The sequence below is a fragment of the Sylvia atricapilla genome, chromosome 3, assembly GCF_009819655.1.
Source record: "Sylvia atricapilla isolate bSylAtr1 chromosome 3, bSylAtr1.pri, whole genome shotgun sequence".
NCBI lineage: Eukaryota > Metazoa > Chordata > Aves > Passeriformes > Sylviidae > Sylvia > Sylvia atricapilla.
In genome coordinates, this window is record NC_089142.1 from 94,958,886 (window position 1) to 94,975,444 (window position 16,559).

Consider the following 16,559-nt stretch of genomic DNA (forward strand, 5'->3'; position numbering starts at 1 on the left):
ATGTAAACACCACCCACAGCAAGAGCCAGAGTCCAAAAATAAGCTGCCTCATGTTTATTACAGGATATGAATATGTCTGTACACAGATACTGCAGAGTAGGAAACAGACACATTGTACATGCAGTAGCCACTGTAAATAATCTATATTCTTTAATATTATTTATATACTCATTCAAGCTGTCCCAAACCAAAAATCAAAAATGAATGTGCCAGTCACGAGGATCTTAGGGAACAGTGCTGACCTACAGCCATGGAACATACCATCCATCCACAAGGCCTTCGTTGACAAACCACGTGAGCTTTCTCTTGGAGAGCACAGTGTTGTTGAGGTTTAGCCTGCTATACTCCCATATATAGGGTTTCCTTATGCCCAGAGCCTCAATAATCCAGTAGAACTGTTCATCCCTGTCATGGTACTCCGTTGTTCTCAGTGCATGTGTGACACCTTCAATACTGTCAACAATGGGGCAGGCAAAGTCGTACGTGGGATAAACCCTGACAAAAAAGATCTTTAATTAGCAGGGCAGAACAAAACACTTTCCTCCCACCTAAACATTTAAACTGAGAGCAGTTTATACTCGTGTATTATAAATATTTATAACCTATGATCCTGAAAACTTTCAGATCAAGACTAAAATAACACATACACAACAAATTGTCCACAAAAAGATCCAGAGGGCAATGCATTTTTAAGACATAGAAAGCCTTTAAGAAATTAACTGATCACAGCCTTAAAAACAAAATTCAAGCCTAAAAAAACAACCCTACACTGTTAATGTGTTTTTCAAACACATATAAGGACCAAAACTGAAATAATATTCACTGTTGACCATGATGGCCATCTCACAGCTTATAAAGTCATTTGCACAGGTTTCAGAAAGTCAAGAGGCTCCTCACATACTCTGGTTGAAAAATGCTAGCAGGTTTCAAGTATTAAAAGAAATTTACTAAGAAATTGTAAATGCAGTGAAAAGAGCAAAAGCTACAGGCCACTCAAGGAGAAAGTGGACATACTTGTAGGTACTTCCAGTCCGAGGGTGAGGCTGGTTTTTACAACGATAAAGAGTTGGATCCCTCATGCATCCATTATTACTACTCATATCTATTTTTGCTCGTAGACAACAAGTTTGTCCATATTCTGTTCCCTTTTTCATTTCTTCCCACATTTGTAGATTCTTATTAACACCTAAGAACAACAAAAATAAACCATTTTCTAAGGTATTATGAAGCTGACACAGAATCAAGTTTAACTACTGCAGTAAAAAGAAAAAAAAAAAAATCAGTGTCACCCCCCTCTTAGGACACTGGAATTCATTTTCACACATTTTACATTTTGAAATTTTTAAGCGCTAATGAATGGTGACAAATTCATACATACACAAGTTTACCGCCCTGGTCTAAACGTATACTTGTTCATTCAGCCTTATAGAACATACAATCCATTCAGCCTTATAGAACAAAGCACTAAATAATTTCAAGTCCCTATAAGGACCTTGAAGATATGCAATTTAGTAACCTCACTCATATTCATTAATAAAGATCGAGTTTTGATGCCAAATCAAAAAGGTAAGAAAGCAAAAGTGAAGTTTAAAACATCTTACAGTTATTTCTGTGTTTAGATTCCACTCTTTGCTCACGCTCTGCTTTCATTTGCTCTGCAGGAGTGTCATCCACATATGCCTTCCCTTCTTGAATAAGCTTCTCAGCATATTTCATTATTGTTTCAAAGTGATCTGAGGTATATGTAAATTGATCTGGTTTGATGTGCAGCATGGCAACATCTTCAAGAATAACCTGCAAAGTGTGAAAACGTACGCTGTAATATTCAGGAAAGGTAGTTTTCTTACATCTTTGTCCTCTTCATGTCAGATGTGGTGCTATTAATGCTCCATTGTCCAGAAAGGATAAGCCATAAGAATAAGCACGAAAGAAAAGAGAGGCATTCACTTATCATTCTTTCACAGCCTATAATCACTCTGCTATCTTATCATACCTTTTCAAAGTCTTCTTTCTCTTTTTCTGGATTTGTGTCATCAAATCTCATAATAAGCTTTCCTTTAAAGTTAACTTGGTAGTGCTGATTTAACAGGGCAGCTTTGGCATGACCAATATGCAGATATCTAAAAAGGAAATTAAAAAATAAATACATACACCAGAACTACTTCGATTAGACTTTTTTATTTGTGAGGGAAGGAGAAAGAATGGAAAGCAATACCTAAGTGTAATAAACAAACCTAGAATTTTTGTTGAAATACTATATGTTTATGAAAATAGAATATGTTTCTTCTACCACAGATTTAGTAGTTAGCTGTTAAAAATACCTAAATCTGTAAATTAGAGTGTTGCTATGGATATAAAGATTAGACTGCAATTATCTCCATTTTTACAGACTAACTTAAACCAACTGCTAATGATACCCAGTAGCAGCTACCAGATAATCTGAACTTACTACATTCACAAGAGAGGATTTTTCTGATTGCTGTGTATTTTTAATATAGGCTATAAAGCTACTGACATTTTGAATTAAATCTAAATCCCCAAAATTAAAATCTCTTACAAAAAGAGAGTAACATGTCCCCATAGAACAGGGTATTTTAAAACACCAGGATTAAGACACTAAAAAATACTAAAGTTGAGAATAATATATGTTACAGACATACATGTACATAATTCACATAATATTTGACTAATAGTTTATATTGGACTGAACAATAGTAAGAAACAACTACAGAAGTCATGTGATGCTGAACAGTTGATTTAATGAAAAAATGCAATCATGGAAACTTTATAGGTCACCAGGCAACTCCAAAAAGAAAGAGAAAAGGAAAAGCTGGCTGAAATTTGAGTTTATTATACTGGCTCATCACATCTCCTGTGTGTGGTCTTTAAAGAGTTTATTCTTTGGTATTAGACACAGTCTGGACCCCTGGCCCTCCATTATACATCTGGTAGTCAAGCTTCCCCAAGGAAGGCTATCCCATACAGCTTTCCTTTCTCAAATCTAAGCTTCCTTGGGAAGCACCGAGTCCCTTGACCCAGTTCATAAGGACTGCATGTCCACACCATAGCTCCTGGCAGGGCACACACATCCATTATCCATGCAAATGCCATCCTCCTGCTTCTCCTCATCCCACTGTTGAGCAGCACAATATCACCTCACAACTAAACTCCCTATTCCAAGTGCAGGCAATAGTGCAACAAAGTACAGAGGAGAAGTGAATGAAGAGCTCTAGTGGACACAAAGCTTTAAACGCTCATTTGGTTTAACAGCCTTGTCTGATAAGCTGATTAACATCCTCATCAAAGACTTTTTTTTTTTTTTTTTCTTAAGACAAGACACAAATATAACCTTCTCAAAGTATTCATGTTTCTTACCCACTTGCTTCAGGAGGAAACCTCACAATGACCTTTCCCATCTCTGCTCCAGGAAGTTCAACAAACTTCCCAACATCTGCTTTCTTTTCTTTTTCTGTTGCCTTGAAAAGAGAAATAATTACAGATTGTATTAGCTGTAAAACCAGATAAAAAACTCTAGCTACTAGATACTGTATACAAGTCTCCTTTCAAACCTACAGGCTGCCATATTGGACCCCAAATTCATCTCTTTGTAACTTTCACATTACTCAAGTCACTCCCAAACAAGATTAATTCTAGAGTTTTTAATTATTTTGTCTTCAAACCTGGTCCAGGACTGAAAAGTCCCAAGTTGTCTAATTTATTCCACAGAAGAAAAAAATTGCTAGTTAAGGTTTTATATCTTAGAGTTCTTAACTTGAACATGATGAACAAATTAAGTCAACTGAAGAGAGCAATCTTTGCAGGTCTATCAGGATCTCAAACTCTCTTTAGAAAAAGCAAACAATGTATCTAAAGAGCAGTGCTGATTAAAAGAAGAGGTGCCATATTTCCATGATTCCACTTAAGCACTGGACTAGACAACTCATGCCTTTCTAAACCTCAGCTTTAGCTGTAAACAAGAGCTTAAAAAAACTTAGTTCACTGTACAGCTGCTTACTTTAAGTTTTTAATTCTCTAACTTAAAAAAACAATAACTTTTGCAGCGTATTCACAGAAAGAAAGCTATTCTCTCCAGAGGAGCTGAGTAAATCTTACCATTTTAACCTTTGGTGTACCAGCAGCCCACTTGGCTCCCACTGACTGGAAAGCACGTTGTGCCTCAAGGAAGCTGTACCATCTCTTTGCATGCACAGGAGCTTTGTTTTGTTCTAACTGCTCTTGCCACGTGCTGTTACCTGTTAGGAAAAAAATAAGCTTTCAAACTATTAAATTATAAAAATAAAATTATTTTTATCAACTGCATCTTTTTAAGACTAAGAAATGATAATTTTAAAAACCTACTCACACTCTCTTCTGAAAAGATTTAGTCATGGGGGTAACAAACCATTCAAAAGCAAATTAAATAAACAAGCTCACTTAAAACCCAGAACACACTGTATTCCTTCTTGCATTCATCAAGGCAGAAGCTGAGGGGGATCAGTCAACACACATTTTTCCTTGTATCTCCACCTCAAAATTAGTACCAACTTCATTTCAAGACAGAAATACAGGATACCCTTCTATTGTGTTTACATTTGATGTTTTCTAAGCCTCATCACAAGTGAAACATGTGCCAATACTGCCCATTATTTCTGACGGGCTGAATTCCCACAATCTAATTTCCAAGGAACATGCTTCACCAGAAGGATTCTGATGGCAAAAAGGAGGGAAAAAAAAAAAAAAAAAAAGAAAAAAGAGAAAAGAAAAAAAAGAAAACAAAACAAAACAAAACAAAAAAACCACAAACACACTCCCTTCAGAATGCTCTTAAGAGCAGCAACTTTGAAAAAATACCAAAAGCTGTTAGCTTTTAATCTTAACTATGCCCTCTACTTTCAAGTGGAAATTGGGTTATACTGAATGGTAGATTGTCACCTACCATCTTTAGATATAGAGCCAAGAGAAAACAAAAACCAAATCCATAAAAACAGATCATCTAAGTTTCTTTAACCTCCAAAGGGTGTTTTGCAGAGTAACATCTAACAAACACTAAACATCTAACAAAATAAACATTGAAGAAATTTCCTCTGCTAAGACAATGTCACAGAAAGGTCTATGCATATCATTTTACATTGCACATTTTCATATTGAGACAACAGGTAATAAAAGATGTTCTTAAAATTACTAATACACAAAAGAAGTCAGAAAAAAATCCACTTAGGGATTACCGCTCATAAATTTTCAAATGTAACAACAACTTGAAAAAAAGAAATCTAAGATTTCCCAAGCTAAACTATTGCCATCACTAGTGATGCACAGGTCACAGCAGTGTGCATGACAGTACACAGTCTCTCATAGAGCTAGGAGTCACTACTAGCACCCACAAAAGAGAAAAATTAGGGATTCCTGTAGTATATTGATTGCAAGCCAGTGAAACAGAGAACATAAACCAATACCTTTTAGTACAGCCCAGACACACAAGTCTGCGAGACTCAGAGAGTTTCCCACCAAGTAGGTCCTTAGAGACAGACAGTGGTTGAGTTCTTGGATGGCTGAAGGGAACTGGCTGGCAGTGGACAACTTTGTAGCACTAAACTCCAGCCAATGGTCAATCTTGTTTGAAGGGACAAAAGACAATTAAAGTTACTAAAGAAATGAGAATTAAGCTCGTTAAATAACTGAATAATACACAATCGATCTAATAGCTGAACAGAAAATATTAACAGGAACATTAGAATTAAATATATCAGAACATAATATATCTTGAAAGAACGTTTAAAATAAGTCATAGCGAAAAATTCACCCAGAACTGCACTAAATGATGAAATTTAATTTCTTCTTTTAGCAAGAATTCAAACTGGAGAAAACACCAATTTTACTGATGTTATTCCAATTGGTAAAATAATAACCAGTTCTTAGATACTTATTACCCAATGCATATAATAATTATCATAATCCCTTAACTATTTAGATACCATATTTGTGATCTATTTCTTCTTTCTGGTGCTGCTACAGGTTAGTATACCATTTTCCCCTCAGTCCCTATCTTCTCCTCCTCATTTCCTTTTAGATTTGAAGAAATCAAACCCCTGCCTTTCCTAAGTCCTACTCCCCTCTCCTGCAGAAGTCTCTTCCTGCAACTTTGCAGATAAACATATGAAAAAATGCTAAGAATTAGGCTGGTTACTAATATAGCCCTGTCTATAAACTGAATCCCTCAACCCTGCAAGAGACTAAGTGTCTCTTCTACTCCCCTGCTCCTATTTCATGTGTAAGTGTTCTGCAAGCTGCAATGGGAATCCTTCCAACACTCAAGCTAACGTGGCAGGCACAGATGTAATTACAACCACCACAGAATTCAGTTCAGTCATTTGCAGTTGCATGCCAAAATATGTGCACCACAAATGCAGCTGTCCCTGTACTCCTCCAAGTACAGTATTATTTTTGAAAGAGGCAGAAGTGAAAAGAAGTATTGTACCAGAAACACCAGCCCTGAAAATGCGTGTGCTGAGGTCTGGGCTTAACTTGGAAACAAGGGATTTGGACAGAAATTTTCAACAGCCAAAAGACAACTTACAACTTTTTAACGCCTCACAGGCAAAGTACTAAGGCAATACTTTCCTTGTGACCAGCTATGAGGGCTGAAGAGTGACTGGAGAGTGATTACCACTGGCTTCAAGAAGAAAAGACCTGAATCAAGTCCTTCAGTCCCTCCCCAAGTTTCAGAGGAAATAATATCAATTTGTCTGCTAGTTTCAGTTATCAATTTAAAATTCAGCATATGATTGATTATTCTGAACTAGATCCAGGAAGAAACCAGGGTCAGGGTTTTGTCTATCACATACAGCGAAAACTACTTCAGGATTTCAATGCCACAGTGTTCCTTGGTGTTACACTGAAAGTGTTACAAGATAGCAACTGATGGCAACAGAGTTGAGGAAAGTGAGGAGGGAAAATCCCATGTACCTATCGCCTCCCAACCTGAATTATTTTATGTTAGTGAGCTGTCAACAAAGGAGCTGCTGTTGCAGGGATGGACAAGGGCAACACTTTCAAAACTCAGATTTCCTAGTCTTCTTTGTATGGAGGAGGAAGCTTAGCGAAACAAAACCCTCAGCATCCCACATAGCTGGAACCTCAGTGTAACAGTAAAATGCAGAACAATAGACACAAGGTCAAAAGAAAACCCAACCCCAAAACACCATCCCCCAAACTCAGAACAGGCCAAAAGAGAAAAAGGGAAAAGAAAAAAAAGACACAAGAGCGTGATTCAAGGCCAAGGTGGATGTGGGTTTGAGCAACCTAGTCTAGTGGAAAGTATCCCTACCCATGGGATACAGATGGTCTTTAGGGTTGGAAATAGATGGTCTTTCAGGTCCCTTCCAACCCAAACCATTTTATGATTCTGTGATTCCTTCTCACCTCAGTGTGTTCCAACAGATTTGAGCCATACAACCCAGCAGAGGCAGCAACTCGAGCCAGGTACCGAGCTATTGAATTCACATCAGTAAATGAAACTTGCCTGAAAACAGAAAGAGTAAATTACTACCTCCAGTCAGTACAACTTTAATTGCACACACATAGCTGAAACATGTGCAAAGTCAACACAAAATAGATTCCAGGTGAACCAACAGGTACTACTAGGGCACTAGAGAGAGAAAAAAACCACCCAGCACAAGAATAAATAGGTCCTTGCTTTTCTATCACCAGATGGAACCACAAGCTTCTAAATGTGAAAGAATTTTGCTTAGGCTGAAAATAAGAAAATAAGACTGATAATTCTTTCAAATACTAAAACTCTCTCCACATCTGACAGAAATCATAATTATAATCTGAGCTACAGATTTTCCAGATTATAAGGAGCTGATCAATATTTGTTTTGTTTTCGTAAAAGAAGGATGACTTTGAAGAGGATTCCAAGTGAAACAACAGAAGAATTGAGAGGTCTTCATCACAGTTTTAAGGGCCAGCATCAGGGGAAAAAAACCTGTTGATTTGTTAGTCACTTTACTCGATTCACACTTCAAAGAGACCATCCCCTGGTGAACAAACTTGCCTGCCTGCATTTCTCTTTTTACCCAGTCTTCTCCAGATAACAGACTAATTTGAATTTGTTCTCCTCAATCTGCTTATGAAAGTTCTCAACTGACCTGCAGAAGAAATGTCTCTCTTTGTTTTCATGTCCCTTTTCTACATTACACACAATATCAAAAAAAAAGCTGTCAGAGATCTAGCTTCCAACTCATCTAAGATAAATTAATATTTACTGAAGAACTTCGGAAGAAAGACGCATCAGAACATCAGTTCTCCAGATAATACTGCTCTCTACTCTACTCCCACATAGATGCAGATTGCAAAAACAGAGCTCCAATTGCTTCTAAATCAAGCATTGATATCAACAAAAGGAGTCCTTGTAAGTGTTCTTCTGAACATTTACTCAATTTAATGCACTGAATGCTACACTCCAACTTGTCCAACCAAGGTTCCACTTCAGTCATTGTTCTCTATTTCCTTTTTTACCTACTATGTCCTTTATGAAATTAAAAGAATTCTGATAGCCTTCAAGCCTTGCAAACATCAACAAAAGTTCTGAAAATTACACAAAGTGTACTTGCTATATTAACAATTAGAATGTGTCCCATTTTTAGTACAAATGGACCAGCCAGTCTCATTAACTGCAGCAAAATCTAAGGAATATAGTTCATTGGGAGGTTATTTTTGTTTGCTTGTTTTTAATTCTGCATGCTTTCTAAGCATGTAGGATCCAGTATATATACAGAGGAGCCATAAAGTATACATAAAACCAAAAGTCAAAGTAGGGTGTAAATTACACAAAGTGTGTCCTATTCTAATTTCCAACTATTTGATTTTAAGGAAGCTTTTTTAAACTTAGAAAAACAAAACACTTCCAATACATTTTCACTTGAGAAGTCTGTGAAATGCACTTTTATTGTTTTCACTAGCTCATACCAAAACAAATACCTCTTGATTACTCAAGCAAAACTGAATACATGTATAAAATGGGAAGACATTACTCTGAGTAAAATCTTACTTATGCTTTTTAGGCATAAACAACTTTTTAAAGCTGTTATTTTCTTCAGGAAAAACACAATACTCCCACCCAAACATCACTAACTGACTTCTTTGGAAAAGTTATAAAAGGCTCTTTGCAGCCAGTGCTTGCTAACTCCAGGGTAAGTAAGGAAGAATGAACAGGGACAATGCAATGTTACAGGCAAAGAGTGGCTGTTGAGAGTGACATGAAATGCCACATAATTAAACACCACGGCAAATATTCAAGAAGACAAGATGGGACAAGGGGACCAAAAAAAAAGGGCAAACACAAAAAGCAAAAAAAACCCCAAAACACAGATTTTTTTCAATCGTAATAAATCAGTATTTAATTGATTTTAAAAAGCTTTGCAGAATGGTTGGATTGATCTGCCTAGGAGGAATAACTACTCTGAAATGTGCATGTGCTCATCACACAAAACACAAAAGTTGTATTGCAATTTGCTTTCTGACAAGACACAGGTACAGTAAAACTCTCCATAAAGCCACTATCTCTTAGCAGAGTGGTTTGCTTAGGAGCTATTACCACATGAAGTTTTGAAGCTAGGGCTTCAAAAATAACCTTTAAAATAAAATTCATCATCTCAAATGAGCAATAAACCTTTCAGGTTTATCTTAGCTGACAGCTAAGTTTCAGCTAGTTAACTGAAAATTTTGACACCAGATTTTAACTGAGCTTCAAAACAGAACCTAGAAGAATCACAATTAAAATGTTCTTTCTTGTTCAAGTGAAGTCATGAGAACTAATGGATTCCTGAAAAAAAAAATCCAAATCTAAAACATCCCAAATGATTTTCACATCATGCCAAAACAAGATGGTTCAGCAGAACTGATGCCACAAAATCCATTTACCAAAAGCATTAGTTGAGATATGAGTTCAGCTGATGCCTCTCACATTGCAGATATACTTTTAAGAGACTTTAAGGGGAAGAATCAAATTTTAAAATGATTGTACAACCAAGCAAGGGAAAATTAATGCAATACTGAGGTCTGGAATAACTTCTTGAACATAAGCCAATGCCAGGGATGAAAAGACACTAACACACAAAAATTTCGATCTGATAGGACCATGATTCTAGATCCTCCCAGGGCCAAAGTACAGAAGAAGAGTGTTTGCTTTACATTTCTGACAAGTTCCATTACAGCCAAAATGAGTGGGTTTGCAATGCAGTAGGAAGAAGGCATGATAACACTAAATTATTTAATGAAATAAATATTATTTCAAAGCCAACTATATATATTTAAAATATTCCAAGACTGTTCCCATGTGTCACAGGAGTGTGCATTCAAGCATTTTAATGTATACATCCATACACTGCCTAAACTGACAAAGTAAAACAAAATCTAAACCTGACAAAGGCTACTTAAGGGGAAAACTTTCTCCTGCAGCTAAAAAATATCCAATTAACTTTCTGTTATATAAGCTGTATCCCACATGTGCAAAACACATGCTGAAGATTATTAAAGATGTACCAATTAGATCTCAATACAATTTCCCTGTCACATTTCCTTTGGTTTAATTCACACCAAATTCAATGCCATCACCAGGCACAGCAAAAGACAACATGGAATATCAGAATATGCAAGAGCCCCTATATGAGTTCAGGTCCAACATTTTAAACAGAAAACAGTATTTCCAACCAGTAAAACAACCATGACTGAAGAATGTGAATCTTCCTGTGCTTTGATCTTCTGCAAGTTTATGTACACAGTGACAAGCTCTTTACCTAAGGTTATAAGACATGGAAATGCTCAGTTGGTGTTAATTTATGAGGAGCAAGTCAGTAACTGAAATACAAGATGAAATATGTTGCTTCTATAGCCATTCCACAGACAAGCAGGTACTCCAGTTCATGATGCATTGGTGGCTTTAACAGCATCTCCTACTGAATTAGCTGACAAAATGAGAGCTTGTCAGCAAGTCTGTGAACAACAGATTCCCTAAGATGTTCAAAAAAAACAACCAATGTTCAAAAACTACCACTATAATCAGTAATTCCAAATTCATCATGGTGTTAATAATATACTTTAAGTTACAACTGCAATGCTCATGTACAAATATGCTCTTTACTGTAGATACTAAATGCCAGAGTTTCAACTGATATGTCAGACAGCAGGATCTCTTCTCTTGATATAACCAGGTGTCTTAACTGGTATGGAATCAAAGATGACAATGCAGCTTGCCAAAACAAACTGTGTTAGTCTTCCATTTCTGATAGGCATTTGATCTTACTCAGATTGTAAAGAACCATCTTCGTGCCCCAAACTTGAAATTATCCATTCCAATGGCAGAGTATTTTTAGAAGGACAGACAATAAATTACTACAAAAATTTCCAATATTCTTTCTACAGTGTGCAGATGGATACACTGGATAGTACAGCACAGTTAATTAACACTTTTCTGAGATAACATCATGCCTTTGCTTATACACAGACAGGAGGGAGCCTAAATAATGTCATCTAAACATTCAAATTTCAGTCCACCACACATATACAAGTCCAAGGAATCTGATATATCAAACCCCTCTAATACAAAACTGCCTTGCTGTTGGTCATCCATGGCATCACAAAAAGTGACTGGTACAGCATAAATGATTATACATAAGTACATGTAAATAAAACAAGTTTTTTCCATAAAGACCTAGTTCAGAATATACTGTAAATGTTTTGTCTGTGCTACGGAGACATCAGTAATGCAGTGATGAATAAAACCGTATTTTTTTTCTCCTCCTCCTACCTCAAAAGGTTACTGTCAATGTTACAACCATGTGACTTTTAAAACTGCTGACCCAAAGGTAGAAGGAGAGATGCAAAGTCACTTACTCGGACACAGAAAGGATGGTTTCTTTGCCTTCTTGCACTGAAATTTCAACATCATTCTTCACATGCTCCACCGTCAGCAGAGCTCCTTGAAAACACAAGACAAAAAGATACTGAGCTTCCTTCAGAAGAGATACCTTTCACAGTTACAGCCAACCACTTACATCTCCTGTCCACTAGGACCAGGTGACTGAACTGGCTCCTTCAAGTAAGAATGACCAGGGAAACAAAAAAATCAATGTTCAGTGTCATATGCAAGAGGCTTCTTCTTGGCAATCCTTGCAGCTTCAAATTGATAATGTCCAGCACACAGTGATCTGCAGTGGGCTCAGCAAGTGTGTCAGCTACAATACATTTTTGCTTCCTAAGGGTATGGTAAAAATTAGTCCTGTCCCCCAGTATATGAGGTGAATCAAAAAGCTCTTAAATATTGGAGAGTATTACCAATGTACTCCATCCCAGCCCCAACACATGCATCAAAGGAGATCAATTACTGAACATACCAGCACTTTCTGAACAAGGATGAGACTATTTTCTACCTGATTTAAAGTTCATGAAAAGATTAGCCATTCACATTCAAAACCAAGAAACTTTATCCATGTAAAAGGGCAGGAAGCTTACACTGGGTTTTCAAAGTAGTTCACCAGTGACAGTAAAAAATGGTCTCCAGAAAGAGAAGAATTATTGAAGTGTTTAGGCTACACCATTGACTGTAAGGCAGCTCTGGCCACATTGGAAGAGGCTTGATGCAAACCTGCTCTGATCTCGAGGTTCTACAGCACAACACAGCAGCTCAAACAAAGCACTGAGCTCACTTGGCTGCGCTTCTGCCCTGGCTCTGCTCCAGAGTCAGCCTGCTGAGCATAAGCAGAGGAGCTTGTGCTCTTTAACTTTGCTCAGAAGCACGTACAAAGGCAGCAAGCTTTTGCATAGGCAAACCAGCCAAAGGACTTTACTCTAGTCTAGAAAGGCACCTAACCTGTTACAGACTCCAAAGCGTGCTGTGCACCTCATCCTCCCTAGGACAATGCTCCAGCTACCGAGGCAGATGGTACTATAAGCTATTAATACACTGGCCTAAATACAAACCACTGGAGCTAGGAATTCCCTAGCTCTCACCTCTGCTCAGCTGAAAACCCTTCTGGTGGCATTAAGAGTAAGTCAAGGTTCTTCTTCTCATCCCTCAGCTATCCACCTGTGAAATTCAGGGTGACAACCCTTACACAACACGTTAGTAAGACAGGCAAGTATTTTAATAACATGCATGGAAATACTTTGAAAATGACAAGTATTATGTGCAACAAGCTATGTAATTAATACTGATGACATTAAAAACTACTACACTTTTCCCACTGCACAGCAGACATGATGAACAGTATGAAGTAGGGATGAGTAAGATCAGTGTGCTTGTCTCCTTGATATAAATGTTTCATCTGTAATATGCAATATTTCTGACACAATCATGCAATCTCCAGAAATAAACCTCCGGTACCACTCACCAGCTGAGAAAATAAGTCTCCAAAGCCCCTAAACCTGATGTTAATCATAATTCATATTGCATCATTTTCTTTTCTGGCAAATCAGTATAAACAAGTACAGAGAAAAATTTTATTTAAATCATATGTTTTTATACCTTGAATCAGTAGTCATGCAAGTTGCATTCAACTCTGAAATGCATTTGGGAATAACAGCAAGAAAAATAAACCAATAAATTACGATGAAGAATAGGAAGAAAATTTATTTTGAATAGCTATAACGAAATGGAGAAATTTTATGGAAGACATACGAAAGATTGTTTCCAGATGGGTGGAAGTGCAATGAAGGAGGTTCTCACGTTTTTAAAGGCAAAATAACATCGAAGGGCAGCGCGCAACTGAGAAAGCAAGATTTCACAGAGCAACTTGGACCCAGCTCCCCAGAGGGGAATTTTAGCAGCAGATTAGAACTGAAAATGAAAGACAACAACACAGCGGCAGAGCTCACGAAGAGGCAGCGTGAACTAGGGCTGTCTTGACCATTCAGCCTCGACGTGCCAAGTCACCCGAGGCTGCACCCGTGCCCGAGTTCCTGCAGCCCGAGCTATGCCCAGCGCAGCCGCTCCGCCACGGCCCCAACAGCGGCCAGAGCGGCCCGCAGCGGGCACACGGCCCCGGGAAGGGCGGCAGGGACGGGAAGGAAGGGCAGGAAGAACGGGAAGGACGGGCACGGGCCCCGGTGCCGCCTCGCCCGGCCCCACACGCGGGCACGGCCGGCGCCGCATGATGCAACACGGGCGGGAGGGAGCGAGGGAGCGAGAGAGCCGGGAGGGACAGAGCCCCGCCGGGCACAGCGGGATCGGGGCCAGGCCCGGCCCGCACTTACCGAGCGGGGGACTGCCCGCGTCCACGGTGAGGCTCAGCGCCGCCATTCCCGCCGCCAGCGCCGGAACCGAGGGAGGCAGCGGGGCGGGGCGCGCAGCGCTGCCAGCTCGGCAGGGCCCGGGCGGCGCGGCAGGACCCGCCCCGGGGCGGGCGGAGCGCCGTCACTTCCGCGGGAGAACCGTGGAGCCGGCGGAGCGGGAGATGGGGGTGCTCGGGACGTCCCTTCGCTGGCGATCAGTCCCGCTGGGCGCTGCCGGAGCCCGCCCGCAGCCCTCCCGGCCGCGCCGGCGGAGCCCTGAGCAGGCGGCCGGATGACGGACGGGTGCCGGATGAGGCTGCCCTGCCCTCAGCTAACCAGCTGCCGGTGCTGCCCTTCTCACGCTGCTCCGGCTGAGCCTTCCCCAGGCCTTTGCCTGCCAAGGCCCTTAGCTGGATGTCTGGAAGCAGCCGTGGAGATGCCTCCAGCCCCTTTCTGTGTGTGAGGATCCAAACAGGTCGAGCAGCGGAGCACGCACCCCCGCGCTGGAGTAGGATGGTTTCACTCCTCTGGTTTTGTAGGATGTCACTTGTTAAACTCCTGACAAACGTGCGAACTTTGCAGCGAGTCAAATGAGTCCTAGAATATCCCGAGTGGGAAGGGACCCGCAAGGATCCCGGAGTCCAGCTCCCGGCCCTGCACAACGTGGGCCAAAGGCTTTTGAGCTGTGGCAGGCTTGGCACTGTGACCACTTCACTGGAGAGCCTGTCCCAGTGCCCAGCCACCTCCTGGAGCCTTGCAATGAGTTACAAAATGCTGCGTCATCGGTTTTTCACAGGAGACTGGCTCAAATTCACTTTGTTGCAAGGACAATGCAGTGTCACTGTGATAGTTTTTTTCCCCACATTTATTTTATAGCTGTTACTGTAGCACCTAATGTGCTAACGGAGACATTATCAAATGCTTGATTGGTGAACCAGTGCTTTTTATGCAGTGAGGGTAGTGGTATAGCCAGAGCATGACTGCACATTACGTGCTCGTTTTTATGCTTGATTCCTGCTGCTGGATTTAATATCTTCTCCTGTGTTAGCAGCTGTAGGGGTTCTGTAAGCATGGAAAGTATTTCCACATGTTTCCATACATCAGTATCTTTACACACCATGCGGAAGCTGATACATGCTGTGTGTTCTATTCCCTTTCAGCTAACTAAATGAGCAGACAGAAATTACAGCAGAATTAGAAAGAGGCTTATGCTGAAGAGATTTTCAAACTTATTGCAAGGTTCAGATGAAAATAAGGCTATAGAGGCAATAGATGAGGATTACTAACAGTGCTGTCTGTCCTTTGTATTTTAATGATTACATGGAAAGAATGATGAAGGCAGGCCTTTGTGTTGCCTGAGTTGTTCTACATTTTATCTTAACATGTTTTGCAAAGTCACATGCAGATTTAGATGGGAATGCCACAGCATGCGTGTCAAAGAATCCTGTACAAGATAAAGGTGAAAATTATGTATAACAAGCAGTGAAATCACTGTATGTGCTATGTGGTTCAAACTTCAGTAACAATCAGTATGTGGAATGACTAAACTTATAATGGGCTAAAATATGAAGAAGGTTCTAATTAAAGCAGGCCAAATCTGCCTTGCATGCTCTTATCAGTTATGCAATTGAGGAGAGAGAAGAAAGGTAGGCTTTAGATCAAAGGATTAGAAGCATACATTGTTCCTATATATGCAGCTCTAATCCAGTGTCATGATAGAATGAGGTAAATGCTAATCTTGCTAATTTATCTGTAAATGTTAGGCCAGGATGACCTCACTAAGGAAAAAATCCCTTAGATTCTGTTCCACCTGTGCACAAGGAGCAAGAGTTGCCTTGTTCATATCATTTGGTGGCAATATGTTCCTGCTTGTTGGAAATAGAGTCAGCTTTAAGCCAGTGAAGTCATATAGGTGTTACCCTACTGTGAGGAAAGGACCTAATCTAAGGACTCCAAGTGGAGTTGTTGAATATCTTGTGTGATGACGGGAGAAAGTAGTAACTTGGACATACTGTGGAAAACTGAATTTCAAAACTTTCTTCTGTATGGTAAAACAACTTTTTGTACCTTGAGGCACTCATTTAAAGACAGTTTTGTGTGCATGAAGGGTGTAGTTATTTAGAAGACCTAATCTTGTGGGCAGAGAGGAAGGGGGAGAGGATCCAGTGCAACTTGCAGGCTACTCTGGCATTCATGGTGCCAGCAGAGGGTAAGAGAAAAAAATCATGTGGGAGAGCTTAGGGATTCAGTCTCTATGTAAGCAAGCAGCTGTGTTCAGATACCTTCTCTGA

At 39.7% G+C, this 16,559-nt stretch overlaps 1 protein-coding gene across 4 annotated transcripts in view; it reads right to left on the reverse strand.

The window, feature by feature from the left end:
- The window catches only part of EPRS1 (glutamyl-prolyl-tRNA synthetase 1), a 38,399-nt gene extending 24,034 nt beyond the window's left edge, over nt 1–14,365 (reverse strand). For all 4 annotated transcript variants that reach the window (XM_066316219.1, XM_066316217.1, XM_066316218.1 and 1 more), the window contains exons 1-10: nt 14,251–14,365; nt 11,893–11,977; nt 7,420–7,519; nt 5,454–5,610; nt 4,114–4,253; nt 3,376–3,476; nt 1,994–2,120; nt 1,602–1,794; nt 1,015–1,186; nt 262–495 (exon numbers count right to left, since the gene is read on the reverse strand). In XM_066316219.1, the coding sequence (XP_066172316.1) occupies nt 262–495; nt 1,015–1,186; nt 1,602–1,794; nt 1,994–2,120; nt 3,376–3,476; nt 4,114–4,253; nt 5,454–5,610; nt 7,420–7,519; nt 11,893–11,977; nt 14,251–14,296 (1,355 nt within the window). In that variant the 5' untranslated portion in view covers nt 14,297–14,365. The remainder of the gene's footprint in view (nt 1–261; nt 496–1,014; nt 1,187–1,601; nt 1,795–1,993; nt 2,121–3,375; nt 3,477–4,113; nt 4,254–5,453; nt 5,611–7,419; nt 7,520–11,892; nt 11,978–14,250) is intronic.
- Nucleotides 14,366–16,559: the final 2,194 nt, after the last annotated feature.